We start from the raw sequence: 18,607 nt of genomic DNA on the forward strand, positions 1-18,607 counted from the left end.
TCTCTCTCTCTTTTTCTTTCTTTCTTTCTTTCTTTCTTTCTTTCTTTCTTTCTTTCTTTCTTTCTTTCTTTCTTTCTTTCTTTCTTTCTTTCTTTCTCTTTCTCTCTTTCTTTCTTCTCTCTCTCTCTCATAAGCATTGGACATTTCTGCAGCTTTTCCCTCAGGGACAGGCAAGATGGAGTCAGGGGCAGGCCACAGGGAACAGGCAGGGTGTGACCAGGGACCCATGAGATGCCAGGGTGCCAGGGCAGAGCCAGGAGCTGCAGCTTAGCCAGTACCCAGCAGTGGCATGCAGCCCCCAGCCCAGATTCCAGGGAAGTCCCCGGGGCTGCTCTCTTGGATTGGAGGGGGTTGACAGGTGTCCAGGAATGACAGGAGGGTCATGGGCACCGTATTGGGGGCAGAGGAAGAGGAGCACCTGAGCATGACACGGAGCACTTGGAATTCCATCTACGGGATCCCTGACGTGGAGCCGGGCCGACTCACCAGAGCGAAGGGCAGGGTGCATAGGAGCTGGAGGCTATCCTTCCAGACAGACCACTGGGCAAGCATCCTACCTCCTCTTCTAAAGTATCTTCCAGGCATCCCTAGAGTCCAACTCCTGCCCTTCGCTAGGCCTGCACAACTACACTGCATCAAGCCCCCCCAAAAGACATAACTGCAGACTGTGGCTAGCTATGGGGGCCAGTGTCCTCAGGAGACTTGAAAGCCAGGGCCCCGATGTGGTGACGGCAGGGGATGTTAAGCCAGGCGGTGGGGCTGCAGGCGGCCAGGTGGGCAATGGCGTGGGCACAGCGGTTCCCATGGCAACCGGCCTCCACCGCTGCCAAGCCAGGAGGCTGCGGGAAGCGCGCCAGGCCTGCATGAGGCACGGTTCCCTGGCATGGGGGCCAGCAGGTGCCCTGCAGTAGATCCTGGGTCTGGGCATGACTGGCGGGAGGTTGCCCTCAGGCAGGGAGCACGGTGGTCCCGGGGTCTCGCATCCCCCCGCGATGGCGTGATGCCCTGTGAGCTGCTGGCCAAGTCCGCCCAGAGCTTCTTTCAGACGGAGAGCAGGAGGAGGCCATTAGCCAGGGCCAGCAGTGACAGCAGCAGCAGCAGCAAGGCCCTGGGGGCATTGGCGGCTGCAGGAGAAACACCTTCAGTCAGGATGCTTGGGAGGGCATGCTGGTGACGTGGCTGCTCCTCCCTCCAGCACCCCACCCCAACACCTCCCCATCCTTCACTTCCACTGTTTTTGCAAAATGGGGGCCTCTTTCTGCCCCCCTGGTCATAAAGACAGGGTACCTTCCACTCCCCAAGATTTTGAAGAGAAAGAGACTGTGTAAGGCACACTTGGGGCAGGGGTAAACTGGTAGGGTCCTTGTGCTGTTTCTGCCCGCTGTCCAGCAGGTGGCTGGCCTACCTGCTCCCGAGCACTGTTGGGACAGCATGCCTTCCAGCGCTGCCACGTAGTCAGGCCCCAGCCAGTCCCGGTAGGTGGTCTTCTGCCCCACAGGTACCACCTGGACTGTGTCATCTTTGAAGAGCAGGTCTTGGCCGTGGTAGTTGGAGGAGTCGAACATTCTGAACCCGTTATTGTTGCCATCGTCTCCAAACAGGTCCTGGAAGTGGCACAGGCAGACCTGGAGTCTGTCTAGGCCTGCAAATGGTCATGGACTGACCCAAAGCAAGGCACCCCTCAGGGTATCACAACTCTGCATTCAGAGGCTGGATCATCACCCCCCATCTCATTCAGGGTCAGAGAGGGCCTGGGGGAAGGCACGGCTGCAGACAGCACCATCTCCCCAAGCTGGTGAGTGCCAAGATTCACAGGAAAAAAGATCCAGAAACAAGAGACAGGTGACTGCGTGCTTGGCTGGGGCACGTTGCTGACCCTTCTCCCAGTGTTCTCCCTCGTGACTTCATCGGTGTCCCTTCCCACAGACCCAAACAACGCCACCAAGTGAGACTGCTTTGTCACCAGGAACAAGGAGCTAGCACATGAGCCGAGAAGGACCTAGAGCTGGTGCTGGCCTAGAGCTGGTGCTGGGCTCGAGTGCCTGCGGAGACCCCGGGGGGTGGTGTGTGCATGGCTTCAACCACAAAAGCTGCAAGTCAAATGAGGAAGTTTAACTACGTATGCATGAGGCCACGAGGAGGACAGCCGAGGCACTGTCACTGGAAGACGCTGACCGAGGGCCCCGGGGGAAGGCACTGTGGGGCCATCATTGTGCTCAGAGAGGACTCCTGGAAAACTCAAGGAAACTCACACCCACATTGGATTCTCCCCCGTCCCCCCCCCCCCATCCTGGATGTGAGAGCCTCTGGGGAAGCCCAGAGGGAAGAATTGCTGGATCTAAGGGACTCCGTGGGGAAGAAAACACTGATTATTTCAAAGTACAGGAGAGGGAGAGGTTGGGCAGGGTTGGGAGGGTTGGGAGGGCTAGGAGGCTCTGCTGGAAGGCAGCTTAGTTTAAACTCAAGACATGTTTTGAAAGCGTGGTCAGTGTGGCTTGTTCATGGGCAGGATATGGAACGGGATGGAGTAAAGGACATCTCCTGCGGAAGTGCTGGCTGACATGGCTGCCACCAGGAGTCGGTGAGGCAGGCAGGAACAGGAGCGCAACTCCTGCTCTTGACCCACCTGACATGCCCATGAGACACAGAAGCCAGAAGTCAAGCAGGTAGTTAGTTCTGTGAGTTTGGGGTGGAAGCCTAGGCTGATGGTGGGCAGCTGGGAGCCGTCTGTATGCACAGATGGCATTTAATGACATGGGCCTAGGTGGGGTCAGCTGGGGGCTAGGTGCAGATGAAGACAAGGCCTGAGGATGAAGCCTGGACATTCCAGTGTGTGCAGGGAGGTGAGGCAGGACCAGCCCAGGAACCCAGGGAGCTGAAACCTGGCTGCTGAGAGGTCAGGTGTAGCCAAGGAAGTGGGGAGCCCTTGTGTCCCTGTGGCTTCAATAAGGGCGGGGTCAGAGTCCTGGTGAGGGCTGGGCTGCGTTCCTAAGGGAGGGCAGAGAAGACAGAGAAGAGTGGAGCCCGTGCTCTGGGGGAGTGTCGCTCTTGGAGGAAGCAGGGTTCTGCCTGCAAGAGGATGTGAGACCACAGGGCTCAGTCACGGCTAAAGAGGTGGTCAGAATCACAGCATGCTTACAGCATTGGTGAGGGAGGTCAGCTTGACAAGGACCAATACATTACGCATGGGACTGAGGGGCTAGTCGCCGCAGGGACAGCCCAAGTGAAAAATCATAGAATTTCCCCTCTCAAGTTTGTTCAGTTTCTCCCCAGGGTTGCTTGCACAACCCTCCCCTATCTCCCATCCAGGCCTCAGCCAGGCAGCTGCTGCGCTGGCTTACCTGGGCCTTGTCCAGCAGGCCGTACACAGTGAAAATGTTGGTGTCAGGCCGCACCATGATAGCGTGTGATGGTATCCGGGCCAGGTTGCAGGCTTCGAACTGGTGCACCTCTGCCCGTGCCCCATTGGGACACAGCAGCTCGTAGTCCTGAGTCCTGAGATGGGCAGCCCAGGGCTCAGAATTGTGGCCTGAGGGGACAGAGCAGTGGTTGGTGTAGAGGGAGGCTGCTACCCTTCCCCTCCCCCAACTCCAGGATCCTGTACTGGAAGGAGGCAGCTCCATCTGCTCAGGTCCCCAGGCTGCTGTTTTGTCTTCGTGCCACTCTATTAGCAACATGACAGAGACAAGCTGTGGTGTGCTGTGGGCAGTGGTACCTGAGGACCTGCATCCTAACCCTGCACCCCTGGGGTTCGGAGACAGGTGGCTGGCCCCTGCAGTCTGGTGCTCCACTCAGTACTCCCCTCCTCCCCTGTCTAAAAGGAACTGGTAGAGTTAAGGATGAAAGGGGACATGAGCCTATGGGCAGTGGGCACCTGCGGCAGGTGAATCACCCCAGGGCCTCTCTGGGTCTGCCTTCCTCTTCCTGGGACCACCTGGTTGGATCTAAAACAGGACAGGGCTGGTGGGTGTCTGCAGGGTCACACAGAACACCCACACCCACTCCTGGGGTGGCCGCAAGAGGTCTTTGACAAAGCTTGGGCAGGGAGCTAAAGCTGTGACAGAGGGAGACTTCAGGGCGTGGAGGTTGCCAAGCCCAGCTCTGTCAGGTAAAGGAATCTGAGTACCAGTTTTGCCCCTACTTATCTGATCTGGCATCCCTGCTTATGCTGTGTCTCTCTTGAAAGAGGGATCATGACAGGGTGGGGAAGGCTGGGCTTTCAAAGCCTGGGGTGCAGGCAGAAGGAACACAGTCTCCTGTCCTCTTGACTATGGGGGGCCAACTGGCTGTGAGGGGACCAGCTCTGGTGTGACTCCATGAGTAGGCTGAGGGGTCCTGGAGCCCCAGAAGGTGATTTCAGAGGAAAGCCACCTATAGAACAAAAGGACCCCGGGCTATGTCCTACCTCAGCGTGGCCCAGGCTGCACAGCGATGCCCCTGTCTGCCTCAGGCATTTGCTCGCAGCCAGAAAGCAGGTGCTAATATGCACTGCACACACCCCCAGCGGCACCCTTCAACACTGCAAAATTATCTGGGTGGGTAAGTTCCAAAGGAAGTGAGCCTGAGCCGGGGGTCACTACCAGTGCAGTGGATTAGGGGCTGCAACTCCTCATCAGTCAGGGTCTCCCTTTGTAGCCCCCAGCCTGACCTTTTTCACGTACCGTTAGTATTGTCAAAGACAGTTGTGTGCTTGACGAAGGCTACGTCCCCGGCACCCTCTGCCAGGCATCTGTCACACACAAGAAATGGGGCGGGAGTCGGGAGGGAGCCCTTCCTCCCTCCCCCACGCCCCCACTTCTTTCCTGGACTGGGTGAACCCCCGCCCCAGGCCAGGGGGAGCCAGCACCTGAAGGCGCCACTGTCACCGTAGTACCGCTCCTGGCTGTTGCCGATGCATTTGTGGCGGCCCAGCTCGTCGCCCACACAGAGCGCACACAGCGAAGAAGGATACTCCTTGGCATTGTTCACGGGCACGCAGCTGGCGTTAAAGAACTGACCCACGGCTGGTGGGAGGGCCAGGGCTGGGCTGAGGGGCCACTTTCCACAGGTCATCCCGTGGGCCTGCCTCCTATGCTCCCTGATCCTATGCGCCCTCCCATCCACCACCCCAGGAAGGATCTCGGGGACTGGCAGAGGGCAGAAGCTGTGTCCCTAGCCTCTGGTGGGAACGGTGCCTGTCCAGCCTGCACACGCACAGGGAGCTCATTGCCTTACTAGTGGGGAGGGTGACAGGTCCAGGGTCTGCCCACCCCAGGCATACTCTCTGCGGGGCTCCAACGGGTGACCCAGCTTCCAATCGCCTTTGGCTGCCATGTGCACCGCATCACCCAACACATGGACAGGATGCACTAGGCAGTGGGTATGGGGCGACGTTCCTTCTGTCCCCAGACTGGGTACTTGTTCACTTAGGTGGATGTCCAGCTGCTTTCCAACAGGGATGGGGGGTGGCGGGTGCCACAGAGGGGCCCAGAGTCCCTACGCTTGCCCTGTCCCTCGTCTCCCCCGCCCCCTCCCCCCGAGAGTCAGGCAAGCGGAGGGTGATACCTGTGAGGACATTACAGCCCTGGGGCCGGATGAAGCCCCTGTGGATGAGGGCGCCCACGGGCACGTCCCAACCCTCGAGGCTGCCAAAGCTGGGATGGCAGGAACGCTTCCCGCGCAGCTCGTCCAGGGGGAAGGCGTAGGAGCTGTCACGCTTGACCACCGCCACCACGAAGTATGAGTTACTTCTGTCGCCGTCTGGGGGAGCCGGGTAGCCATGCAGGTTTCCCTCAGCGAGGGGGACAGGCAGGACCCACTCCAGCTGCTGCTTTGTCTTGGGGGGCTGAGGCCTGGGGGTGTTCACTGAACCAATTCTGGTGGGGGTTGTCATGCCCCCACCCAAAGGGGCTCCTTTCTTTTCTTGCCCCCCCTCCTAGGTGGCATCTTTCTCACCTCCTGGGAGAAGTTTTTCCCTCCATGCAGAGATTTCTCACACCCAGATGGCAGAGACGGAGGCCCTGTGGTCCCCACGTCATGGGGTTGGCCTAGTGCTTAGGACACACCTTCTGAGTGCCCGCAGGGAGCCGAGAAAGTGGGAGAGCCCTACACTGTGTCCCTGCTCCCAGCTTCAGCCCCATTGGGGAAGTGTACAGCAGATGGGAGCTCTGTCCGTCTCTCACCCTCTCTACCTTGCTCGTACATGGTAAAATTGTGCAAATGAGGAGATCAACCAAAGCTCCGGCCTGATGCCTGGAAGATGTGAGCCAGTTGACCGGCTAGGGTCTCGGGACGCCTTCCACAGGCCATGACAGGCAGGGCCAGTCATGCCAAGGCCGGCAAATGCTGTGGCCTGGGTTCCAGGCTGGGAGTGGTTTATGTGTTCCTTTTAAAGATGAATTTGGGTGGGTGCTGCACTGCTGCTCTGGGCTAAAGTGACACCTGCAATGCCCACATTCTGCATCAAAGTGTCTGAAATCTACCCCTCCTCTGCCTTCCCGTTCAGGAAGAGCTGATGCATCTTGGGAAGGCAGCAGAGGATGCCCCAAGTACCTGGGCCTCTGTTGCCCATGTGGGAGACCCAGGTAAAGCTCCTGCCCCTGGCTTCTGCCCTGGCTGTTGTAGCCATTTGGGGAGTGACCCAAATGGAAGATCTCTCTCTCTCTCTCTCACCTGCGTATAGCTCCCCAGCAGCCGGGATCAACCCATATGTCCTTCCTGCCGTGTGAATGTCCTCTCCTTTCAGCGTCACTGCGTCGATGTGGCCAGCCTGAAGGGAACAAAAAGGAAGAGCCACCAGACTGGGGTGAGCCCCCTGATGGCAGCAGAGATGGCTGACTCTGGTCTAAGGAGCTGTATGGGAAGCTGTTCCACCTCTGATCCAGCTCCCTGCTAATGCTCCTGGGAAAGCAGCACAGGATGGCCTAAGCACTTGTGTTAACCATCCACATGGGAGACCTGAATGGAGTTCCTGCTCCTGCCTGTTGTGGTCATTTGGGGTATAAACCAGTGAATGGAAAATCTCTTTTTCTTGTTACCTCTTTCTCTTTTCTGTTCAAATAAATAAACAGATCTATATTTTAGAAAGAAATATTTAACACACTGTGACCCAAGCCTAGCCTATCTTGTGTAGAAGATTCAGGAAGCAGAAGGGAACTGGCCAAGGTCCCAGGTCTTTGCCAGGCCACCTGCTCAGCAAGGAGCCCTGGGCCGGTGGCTGTTGGTCTCTGAGGTCCTTGCTGGCCTTATCTCAGGCTTGTCACAGGAGGGACACCCCTTTTCTTCCTGAGGTGGGCAGGAAGGACCACCAGGTGTGCTGTTGCTCTCTGTGTGCCCTACCCAACTTGACCCCTGCCTTGGTGGGCATGGTTCCCACCTGGATCTGTTCCATGCAGTGCTGGGGTGACTCGGCTGACACACACTGGATCTCAGGCTTGAGCCTCTGCCGACTGAAGGCCACGGCCATGTCCCCGCACTTCTGGATCTCGGGGGTGGACAGCACACACCAGCGTAGGTATGGGGGCAGTCCTGCGAGGGAAGTGGTGGATACATCTGTGAGAAGAGCTTGGAGCCAGACCCAAAGGGGCAATTCTAGACCCCCCTCTTGGTGGCCGCATGGCCAGCATACATTACTGAAATCCCTAGCCTGTTTTCTTCTAACAGCAGGAGTCACTGTCCCACTTGCCTGGGCTGGAGGAAGACTGGGGCTACAGGTACCTGAACACACAGTCTATGGCACCAAATCCCCTGTGCATGGGCTAGCAGAGCGACATGCAGGAAGCCAACTGGTAGACCACTGCACCACTGCAGGTCAGAAATGGAGAGAGGGAGCAGCGACCGATGGCAGGGAAGAGCTGGTGGGAGTTGATGGCAGAGCCAGGAGGATGAAGAGGATAGAGGCAAGTCCCCCAAGATGCACCTGCATTCCAGTGCCTCCGCATCCAGAGGCTGCACACCTGCACAGGTGTTTTCCACCTACATCCCCAGAAGCACAGAGGGGAGCATGACAGGGTCCCACAGAGACCAGAGACAAGTGTAAGCCTCCTGTGTGAGGGTCCTCCACTCCTGCCACCTCCCGCAGGAGCCCTGCCCCAACACTGCGCATCTGGGCTGCGGCCTGCAGAAGGGACAAGTGGCCTTACTGTTGGGGTCACAAAGCAGACCCTTCATGGCGTGCAGGTACTCGTGGCCCAGCCAGGCCTCGTAGGTCTGTGTGGCGATGGGCACCAGCTCCGTCGTGGAGTCCTTGAACAACAGGTTCCTGTGGCCGTAGGCCTCCGAGCTGAACATCTGGAAGCTGCTGTCCTCGTGGCTGAACAGACGCTGTGCCGAGGGGCAAGCAGGGGAGCTGGGGAGTGTGCTGCTGGCCATGGCCTCTCCCCCTGGCTCTGCCCCTGTTCAGTCACCCCCCCCACTCCTTCCTGTGACCTCAGGCCAGGCAGGCACCTACTCTCAGGGCCAGGGGAGACCCCCTCTTATACAGAGTCTCCCCAGATTTATGCTTGCCTCCTCCTACCTTCCTCCTCCAAGAGTTTCTGCATCTGGGTCTCCATTCAGTTCATCTGGCTTCACCATGCTCAGCTGTTTGGATGCCGAGGCAGGGGATGGTGCCAGCAGTGGAACTGGGCAGGGACAGCATTGGGCCTTGCCCCTACTGTCCTTACCTCAGGTGTGACCACTTGGGAAGCTCTGTGTGAGTGCGGGACGGGGGTAGAGAGGAGTGTATGGGGGCCTAAACTCACCTGCCCTTCATTGAGAAGCCGGAAGATGAGGCCTCCATCCATGTCAGCTCGGACCACCACAGCGTGAGCTGGCACCCGGGCCAGGTGGCATCGCCGCCACTCCGTGACATCGGCGCGGCTGCCATCCCGGCATAGCAGCTGGAAGTCCCGTGACATGAGTGGGCGGCCCCAGGAGGGCAGCGTTCTCCCTGGGAAGACAGCCTGCGGTGAGCCAGTCCCTGTCCTGGGAGGGGCCCAAAGGAGAAGTAGGCGTTGTGGAGGGGATAATCTCTCCCAAGGCTAGAAGTGGGCGTGGTGGCCACACCCACCAGGCCAGCTGTCTGCATCTCTCCCCAGTGTCTATCAGTCACACCGACTGCATGTCACATGTCCTAACTGTGACTTGGTGACACAGGACATAAGATGGAGATGGTGAGAGCTCACCTGGAGGCTGCGCTAGCTCCCAGCTGCCACCAGTCACTAAGGTGAGTACTGAGCAGGGGCAGAGGCAGGGTGGGGACACAGAATGACATGATTTTCCTGAAACTGTGGTCCAGCAGCAAAAAGGTGACACCCCAAAGCATCACCTACAGCTCTGACTACTGATTTTTTGTGTATCTACTGTAGGCCTTTTTTTCCTATTGTCTTTCTTTTTTTTCAAGATTCATTTACCCGAAAGGCAGAGTTACAAAAGGAGAAAGAGAATCTTCTATCCTCTAGTTCTCTCCCCAGATGGGCCAGGCTGAAGCCAGGAGCTTCTTCTGGTTCTCCCCACATGGGTCAGGGGGCTCAAGCGCTGCGTGATCCTCTGGTGCTTCCCAGGTGCATTAGCAGGGAGCAGGATCAGAAGTGGAGCAGCCAGGACTTGAAGTGGCACGTGGCAGGTGCCACAATGTCAGCCCCTATATCCGTTTTTAACATGGTTAAGCACGTTGTGGAGAGGTAACTTTGCATCCTAGTTTTTCCTCCATTTTATCTCTATACATTTTTTTTGTAAGACTCATTAATGTTTTACTAGAAAGCAAGATTTATTTGAAACAGTGACTACTGACACAACATAGGAATATTAGAAGACTTAGATTAACAGACTCTAGGGAAACCATAACTATTCCTACAAGACAGTATTTCTATGACTTAAAAAAAGCTTTCTTTACTTCTTGTTTATTTGAAAAGCAGAGAGACAGAGACTGCTGGCTCAGACCCTAAACGCCCACAGAAACCAGGACCTGGGCCAGGCGGACACCAGGAGTCCTGAACAGAGCCCCGGTCTCTTGTGTGTACGTCAGCCCAACTACGTGAGCCTCCCCTGATGCCTGTCAGGGTATGTGTGCCAGCAACAGGCTGCAAACCACAGCCGAGCTGGGCCTTGGACCCGGGCAGGCATCCCCAGCAGCACCCGGCCCACCCTTACTTTTCTGACTTTTCAACAAAAACCAGGGGAGGAGCCTTTGCCAGGAAGAAGGTAAGAGAATGGATCATTTGCGGGATTGTGGAAACTCTCACTCCAAGGCTGTTTAAAAGCAAAACTCCAAAAACAACAGCATGATAGTCTGGAAAACACTACACAGGCCGTTAGCAAGGGCTGCACGGACGGACGTGTTTCTTCTGAACTATTCGAGTAGTTCATTTTCTCCCCACCTCTGGCTCTTACAGTGCTGCGAAGCCTCTGCCAAGACCGGCACCTCCGCCTCCCACGAGGCCTCCCAGGAGGCCAGCGCACTAGCTGCTGCTGCGGCCTCCTGTCGGCTGGGGACCTGCTGGTCATCACCTCGCTGCTCCAGACCCTGCCACCCATTCCGCTCTTTGCCTCTTGATTGCTGGACATAAAAACTCTTTTTGAAAACTGACTTCTTGAGGCTATTTCTGATAGCTGTTGAAACCATAAATACAAATAAATAAAAAATAAAAAACCCGTTTTAAGCCAATGTCTCCTTAGTTCTTTGCCGTTCCCTGGGCTTGACTCATGCCAGGGTCTACAGTCAGCTGGGTGTGCACACTGTCCCAGGACCGCCTTCCCTGGGGGACCAGCCCTGCTCCCTGGGTCATTTGTTTTTCTGTCTCAAATGGGGCCCAGGCTCACCCTTGTAGGTCAAGTTCTGATGACAAACACAACGGGCCGTGGACTTGAGATGCACAGAGTCACAACGAGAGACAACAGCCAGGGCAACAAGGCAATGGACCAACGTTCCAGAACAGGCAAACCGTAGAGACAGAGGACACGGGTGATGTGGTTTGGGGAGGTGGGGGCAAGGGGTGACCAGAATGGAGCAGGATCAGGTAAAGCCGCTGGCCACAGGGAGGCTGGGACCGTGGCCATTCAGGGAGTGGCCAGTGGATAGAAGATCTCCCTCCCTTGCTCTAACTCTGACTCTCTAATAAGGTGTGTCCCCATCAGCACCTCAACTATGGGATGGTTATACAACTCTGCTCTTTTGGGAAAATGCAGACAACTGTATATTTGAGAAAGAGCACATTTTGCAGCATGTAAATTACATCTAAATTAAAAAATAAAAAAGCAACGATCTCCAGGCAGATCCACATTTGGAGACAGGCTATAAAATAATCGGCCTCTTTAAAAACGTCGGCGCTACACAACACAAGGAGAAACTGGTAAACTTCTCCAAGAGCAAGGGCACTGAGCTGCTCTAGCAGCTGCCAGCTGTGGGCCATCAGGGACCTGCACTCAGGCATGGCACCTGGCAACCCGGACAGAACCGGGACGACTCGTGAGTCTGGAACATGAGCTGGAGATTGCCTAAGACCATCATGATGTGTCTCCTGAATCAAACGATGATGGCCACGTACACATCACCTTGATGTTTCCAGGACGTCAGACATAGGCACACGCAAGCTCGTACGCACCAGAACCCATACATTCAGGGATAGGAAGGAAGGTGATGGGTGGCCGAGGCTGGAAGCAGGCATATGAGTCAAGAACAGATGGTATGGGGCGGTTTTGTGGCATAACCGGTTATGCCTGCGCCTGTAATGCCTGCATCCCACATAAGTGCCAGTTCATGTCCCAGATGCTCCAATTCTGACGGTTTCCTGATGCACCTGGGACAGCAGCAGATGACGGCTCAAACGCCGCAGAGACCTCTTTGCTTCTTGGCTTTGGCCTAGCCCACACCTAGCCATGGTGGCCATTTGGGCAGTGAACCAGTGGGTGGACGTTTCTCTCTCTTTGAAACTCTACCTTTCAACTAAATAAATAATAAATCTTAAAATATAAAAGAACAGATGGCACAGAGTCTGCTCTTAGAAACTGTTTAAAGCTCAAATAGTTTCAAATGCAAATGGGAACGGTCCAATGGCCCTACACACTGCACCAAGCCATTTTAAAGGAATCTCCTACAGGGGCGAAGGGTGGCCTCGTCAGGGGGAGGGAAGTGCCCTGGGGGACAATAGAGAACATCTCATGTAGGGTCACAAACCTCCAGGTGCAACGGCTCAATTAGCTAATTCTCCCCCTTCAGGTGCCAGCATCGTATAGGCACCGGTTCATATCTTGGCTGCTCTGCTTCCTATCTAGGACCCTTCTTGTGGCTTGAGAAAGCAGTAGAGGATGACCTACATCCTTGGGCCTGCTACATAGAAGAGCTAGAAGAAGCTACAGACTGCTGGCTTTGGATTGGTTCAGCTCCGGCCACTGAGGCCATTTGGGGAGTGAAACACCAGACGAAAGATCTTCCTCTCTCTGTCCCTCCTTTTCTCAGTGGGTCTGCCTTCACAGTAAAAATAATAAATAGGGATTTTTAAAAAAGAGGTAGATGCCAGTCTCCAGGTGGGAGGGCTAGCCCACAGCACGATGGAGCCACTCCCCATGAGGACTTCCAAACCTGGGAAGCCTATTCCTCATGCCCCCACCCCCTACCCACAGCCCGGGCAGCCCACTCACCGTCCGTGTTCTCCAACACTGTGCTGTGCTTCACAAAAGCCACATCCCCTGCCCCTTCTGCCAGGCACCTGCAGGGGGAGAAACCTTGAGTGGCACCTGCCTGACTTCCAGCCCTGGGGGTCTGGGTTGGGCAGTGGAGAGTGGCCATGGCGAGCCCAGACTCCATAGTGTTGTGGCCCTCACTTGCTGCCCATGTCACTTTGCCAAGTGGTGGGCCCTTCATAGCTCGACATGGGGCTGCCTTAGGATTAGCAGGGAGTCTGTGCAATTCGGGTAGGGCCAGGGGAGCCAGAGGCTCTGGGAGGACCTAGCAGCCAGGAAGGCTGGGGCATTGTGCCAGCCACAGGCAGTGCCCAAGGACACCCCTGGATGCCACAGCTGAGAACAGTCTGAGTGCAGTGCCCATGCCTTTGAGGTTCTCTACACCTCATGGCCTCATGCAGTTGTGGGGAGAGCTGCTTGGGATTCCTACTAATGGTGTAGAGTGAGGTAGGATGCCCCAAGGGCCAGCTCTGAGGGCTAGGAGAGAGCGGGGGACTGTGATGGCCAGGATGCCGGGGTGAGGGATAGGCCAGGGTCTGCAGCTTGGAGGTACTGGACACTGTTCAATCCCACCTGCCATGTCCTACCCTCCCCTTCCCCCGCAACTCTGGGGCACTGGGCTGGGTAGCCGGGGTGGGGTAGGGTGGTGAGGAGGACTCCAACCCAGGGCTGTTTTGGGGCCCACAAAAGGCTAGCCTTGAGGTGCAGGGATCACCTCCAGACCTGTCATGTGTGACTCCACAGCTCTAGATCCTCTCTCTTCCTTCCTCTGAGCCCTCACCTCCCTGCTGCACCAAACCTGCCGAATTTCTGAGCGAGCCCAGCCTGGCACATTGCATTACATGCCTTGGAGCTTACCAGAGCATAGAAATAAAGGGTGCTTTATACGGCCTGGGCCCCCTCAGCCAGCCAGCGAGGCCACCCCTGTCAGGCCCCACCCCTTCACCCTGCAAAGGCGTTTCTCCCTCCAGCTCCTCCACCCTGGGGTAGCCCCCTCACCGGAAGGCCCCGCTGTAGTCGTAGTACCGCTCCAGGGGGCTCTTGTCACACATTCCCTCCCCGGAGCTGTCGCCTCGGCAGAGGCGACAGAGGGACTCGGAGTAGCTGGTTTCTCTGGCCCCGGGGACGCAGCTGCCCCCGAAGTACTCACTGACAGCTGTGGGGAAGGAGGCAGAGAACGGTTACTCTGGGCTACCACCCCCCTCCACTGCAGGTTGGGCCCTGTGTCCCCCGGGGCACCAGGGTGTCAGTTAGCCAGAAGTTTCAGGGCTGGCTAGTGCAGCAGATGGTGCGAGCCCACTGCGCAGGTGTTAGGAGGGCTCCCTGGGGGGAGGTGGAACTTCGATGCACTTGAAAGGGGTTGGAGGGTGGAGGTTATCCCTTGGGAGGTGGAGTGTGTCCCGAGAGAGGGGGCAGCAGGGAGACCCCACCTCTGAGCACGTTGCAGCCCATCACCGAGAGCCGGCCGCTGTCCACCAGGAAGCCCACGGGCACGTTCCAGCCCACCGTGCGGTTGATGCCCGTATGGCAAGACTTCACGCCTCTCAGGGTGTTGATGGTTACATTGAAGCTCTTTCTGACCACGGCCACGGCGTAGTAGGAGGTGCCCACCTCTAAGAAGCCGAGATGAGGGAGGAAGGCCTGAGGGAGGCTGCCTTGTCCCAGTTTCCCAGAGCAGCTGGGAGATGTGTGTGTATAATGGCTGGCATTCTAGATCATTCTAGAAGGGTGCATTCCTGGTGCTGAGGGCATAGGAAGGAGAAGCAGCGGTATGGCCCCCAAGTCATTCAAGATCCCAATGGCCGAACTCTACAGCCTTGCTAAAACATACCCTGGGCCACACACACGCTGCCTGTTGTGTGTCATGCCTGTGTTAGGATCAGAACGAAGATGAGTTCTGGTGGCACAGCAGGTTAAAGCTGCTGCCTGTGATGCTGGCATCCCATATCAAGTGTCCACGTGAGTTCTGGCTGCTCCACTTCCGTTCTAGCTCCCTGCTAATGTATCTGTGGAAGCAGTGGAAGATGGCCCACTGCCATCCACATGGGAGGCCCAGTGGAGTTTATGGCTCTTTGCACTGAGCTGGCCCAGACCCGGCAGTTGCAGCTGTTTTGGTAGTGCTATTGTTTATTCCAGTGGATGGAAGGTTTGTCTTTTGAACAAATAAATAAATAACATTTGGAAAAAAGCAAATGCAACTGAATTCTAGAAAATGAAGTCTGTGCTATTTCTAATGCACCTGAGCCTGGCACCTGCTAAGCTAAGCTACTTGTCTGGTGTTGACTGGGGCTCACGCCTGCTTCCCGGGCCCCTTCCCAGTTCCTTGACCCTCCGAGGCCTTTCCTGTCCCGGACCTGGTCAGGGCTCAGCTGAAATGCCCTCCCCTCAGCGCCCTCTTGTGGCTTGTTTCCCTTTCCTTCCCCCGGTTGCCTACACCTCGCTTTCTAACAAGTAAACACGCATGAGGACCAGGTCTTGGGAGCACTTTGCACAGGTGGGAGGGGACCACGGGAGCTCCCACAGTGGTACAGAACTGTACTGGGGGCTGGGCCTTGGACAGGTGGAGCAGGCTAGACTAGGGCTGGGCTGAGCTGCTGGTGTGGGATCCAAGGAACTCAGTTTTGAGCATGGACTGGGTGGGCACAGGCCTTGGCTCATCCAACCTGTGTGACTGGGTGGGTGCTATCACGTGTATATCACAGTTGAGGAAGAGGTTGTCTGAGGTCACAGATGGGACCTAGTTGAGGATGATGGTGGGGTCTGAGTCAGGCTCTGCCATAGCGTAGCATTACTGGCGCCTTGGTTGTCATGGGCAACAGCACACTCAGTTCCATGCTGCTATACCTGGTGTGGGTCATTTCCTTGCAAGAGCTTAGTGAGCAAGGCTGGGGGGTAGGTGGGTTGCGGGGTGCCCTGTGAAGAACACGCTCAGGCCAGCGCATGCTTTCTAAGCTCTGTGACCCCTAGGGGACTCAAGACAGTCCTATGGACGAGGTCTGGCACTGTGGTTTAGCAGTGCCAGCGTACCATACGGGCACCAGTTTGCTTTCTGGTTGTTCCACTTTTCATTCAGCTCCCTGCTAATGTGTCTGGGAAAGCAGTGGAGGTTGGCACAAGTGCTTGGGGTCCCTGATTCCCGGGAGACCCAGATGGGGGCAAGCAGCCCCCGGGGGGGTTAGCCCTCCTCCCTCCCTCTCTGCCCGCGTACCTTGGTCATATACTTCACCCACCACGGGCTTCAGGTGGTACTCCTTCCCCGCCTCGTAAATGGCTCCTCCATCCAGAGTGATGGCGTCAGCCTCCTGGGCCTATTAAGGAACCCACAGGTCAGCCTGCTCTTGCTTACTCTGGGGATGCCCGTCAGGGACTGAGGACCCTTGGGGAAGCCCAGGGCTCTATGCTGTCCTCCCGGCGGGCTCTCCTTGGCTAGGCCAGGGCCTCCTCTTGTTCTCCTAACTGTACCATTAAACATTGATTATTCAGATATAGGGCTCTTACTAGATAGATGAGGGCTCTTCACTGCAGTCACAGACAAATTGAAGAGAAGAGAGAGCATGTTTCCCGCACTCCATTCTCAAATCTACCTGTACCTGGTTTAATTGGTGGAGAACTTGAGGCCAGTGTACCTGTTTCCCTGCCCCGGCCTCCCTTACTCCACTGAGCCTATTTTCCTCCTAATAGGGCCTCTGTGGACAGTATCCCAGAAATGTGCACACACACACATGAGAGGGAGGGAGAGAGAGAATCTTCCATGAGTAGTTGATTCCCCAGATAGCTTCAATGGTGTGAGCTGGGCCAGGCCAAACCAGCCAGGAGCTTCTTCCAGGTCTCCTACATGGGTGCAGGACCCCAAGGGCTTGGGCGATCTTCCACTGTTTTCCCAGGCACATGAGCAGAAAGCTGGACCAGAAGTGGAGCAGCCAGGACTTGAACTGGTATTTAGATGGGATGCTGGCATTGCAGATGGTGGCTTTCCCCACTGTACCACAATACTGCCCCCACCTTTTTAATGTCTGAACTCAGAACGCAGTGTACTGTTGGCAGGGCCTGGAGGCCGTGGACAGGATTCAGACCAAAACGGCAGGTGCTTGGTGTAGGGTCCAGATGCCACTGGGGATGCCCTGCATCCTGTATCCCAATGCCTGGGTTCAAGTCCTGGCTCCACCCCAGATTCCAGCTCCCTGCTGGTGCCTAGGAGATAGTAGGTGAGGGTTCCAGTAGCTGATTCCCTGCCATCCACCGAGAGCCATGGGCTGAGGCCCTGGCCCAAGAGGCCTTTGGGGGAGAGAACCAGCCACCAGGACCTCTATCTCTGTGTCAGTGTCTTTCAAATAAATACAATCCAAAAAGTAATTCAAGTTGGGTGTAAGTCATCTCTGTCCGCTCACACGGCAGCCTGATGGGAGTAGGTCTTTGAAGGGCCCAGGGCTCCTGTGCTCACTCAATCTAGATTACTGGCCCCTCTGGCCCCAAAGCTCCCAACCACCTATTCTGGAAAGCTCCACGGCAGGGTGTCATGAATGGGGTGGGTGGCATCCGCCTCCACCCCCAAGAGAAGATCAGGTCACCGTCACCCTTCCCGGGCTGCCACACCCGCAGGAAACGGACAGGCTGGCGGGCGGCAGGCCAAGGCAGCTGGCGGTGAATGAAGCCTTTGTGCGCGGCCTCCTGACTCAGAGCTCTGGCGACCAGCGGGAGGCTGCCAGGCGGGCGCGGACTCACCGCGATGAGCTGGATGCAGTGCTCGGCCGAGGTGCCCTGCACGCACAGCAGCGCTGGCTGCAGGTCCGCGTGCTGGAAGGCCTGGCTCATGTCGCTGCACTTCTGCTGTTCCGGTTCGGACACGGTGCACCATCGCACCTCCACGCCGCCCAGTGCTGCGGGGACAGTGGGGGTGGGATGGTGAGCTCAGCCCCTCTGTGGGGGCACTGAGGCACCCGATGGGGCCCATGAGCGTTTGCGGGCTCAGGGCCCTGCGAGCGGGGATACACCTGGTGGCAGGTGGCAGCTGCTCTCTGCCATGTGGCCCCGACCCCTCTCCTGGCAGGCTTCTGGCCTGCCCCATGTAGTCCAGACGGGAGAGCAGGATTGGGGGGAGGATGCGGTTTGCAGGTGCGCCCCTGGCGCAGAGAGGCAGCTGGAGGAGGAGCGCACAGGCCGGGCTCTGTGGTGACTGGGTCGTGCCACTTGCCCTCTCTGAGCTTGCTTCGTTCTGGGATCAGCAGTCTGTGTGTGCGTGTGGGGTATGGGTGCACACACGCGCAGAGCCCATCGTATGCGGGACCGGACGGGGGTGCCGTGGGCGCTGGGGTTGACACCTTTGCTCCCGTGCCCCTCCGCCCAGCCCCAGCTCGCACAGAGCCCTCTCCTGGCACCCCTGAGCGTGCCCACCGCCTCCCCTCCCTGCTGCCCTGTGTGTGTCGCTGGCGGGCATCCCAAGCCCGCTCTCCCGGGGCTGCCTCTGAGAGACTGCCTCCTCCCGCCCGTCCTCTCTCCCTCCCCCCGCCCCCCAGCCTCAGAGAACCCACCGAGTCCCCCACTTCCACGGCCACAAGGAGAGCCCCCTCCACCGTTTCCTGACACCCCAAGAGCTCCCCAAACGGCACCCGGCGCTTCGCGTTGACAGGATCCGGCTTGACTCCTCCGAGAAGCCCTCCAGGTACCTCCATCTCTGCCCTGAGGACGCGCGGGTTCGGATCCTCACACTCCCCCACGTCCACCCCGGGGCCCTGCTCTCATGGCCGGACAGAGGGGCCTCACCGGTGCGCAGGGCAAGGAAGAGCCACAGAGCCGGGCTTGGACCTCTCATGGCTTCAGGCCAGGGGTCGGGTCAGGTGAGGGTTCGGGTCCTAAGGAGTGAGCGGTGGCCACAGCTTCCTCCCGGCCTCCTCGCAGGGGCTCGCAGCTACTTAAGCGCAATCCGGGCGGGCCTCGCGCTGTCCACGCCCCCCGGGACTGGACACCTGGG

The 18,607-nt window shown here is 57.4% G+C and overlaps 1 protein-coding gene across 1 annotated transcript; it reads right to left on the reverse strand.

Annotated features, from left to right (window-relative positions):
- Positions 1–853: 853 nt before the first annotated feature.
- On the reverse strand, positions 854–18,308 carry MELTF (melanotransferrin). The gene is made up of 16 exons (XM_058661346.1): positions 17,696–18,308; positions 17,362–17,516; positions 15,848–15,947; positions 14,070–14,252; positions 13,639–13,795; positions 12,598–12,665; positions 8,721–8,908; positions 8,121–8,301; positions 7,355–7,506; positions 6,652–6,748; positions 5,545–5,739; positions 4,847–5,003; positions 4,662–4,729; positions 3,342–3,529; positions 1,406–1,604; positions 854–1,124 (listed from the first exon to the last, which is right to left on the reverse strand). The coding sequence occupies exons 1-16, from the start codon at positions 18,306–18,308 to the stop codon at positions 1,042–1,044; spliced, it is 2,784 nt and encodes a 927-aa protein (XP_058517329.1). The 3' UTR covers positions 854–1,041.
- Between the last annotated feature and the right edge of the window lie 299 nt (positions 18,309–18,607).

The sequence above is a fragment of the Ochotona princeps genome, chromosome 3 (genome assembly GCF_030435755.1).
Source record: "Ochotona princeps isolate mOchPri1 chromosome 3, mOchPri1.hap1, whole genome shotgun sequence".
NCBI classification, from domain to species: domain Eukaryota; kingdom Metazoa; phylum Chordata; class Mammalia; order Lagomorpha; family Ochotonidae; genus Ochotona; species Ochotona princeps.

Coding starts and splice junctions, on each gene's coding strand:
- MELTF (XM_058661346.1), bottom strand. CDS start 18,308: ATGGAGGTACCTGGAGGGCTTCTCGGAGGAGTCAAGCCGGATCCTGTC. Junction 5,740..6,651: donor TGCTGGGGAGCTATACGCAG/GTGAGAGAGAGA, acceptor CGGCTCCCCCAG/ACGGCGACAGAAGTAACTCA. Junction 1,605..3,341: donor GCCTGCTGGACAAGGCCCAG/GTAAGCCAGCGC, acceptor TGCCACTTCCAG/GACCTGTTTGGAGACGATGG.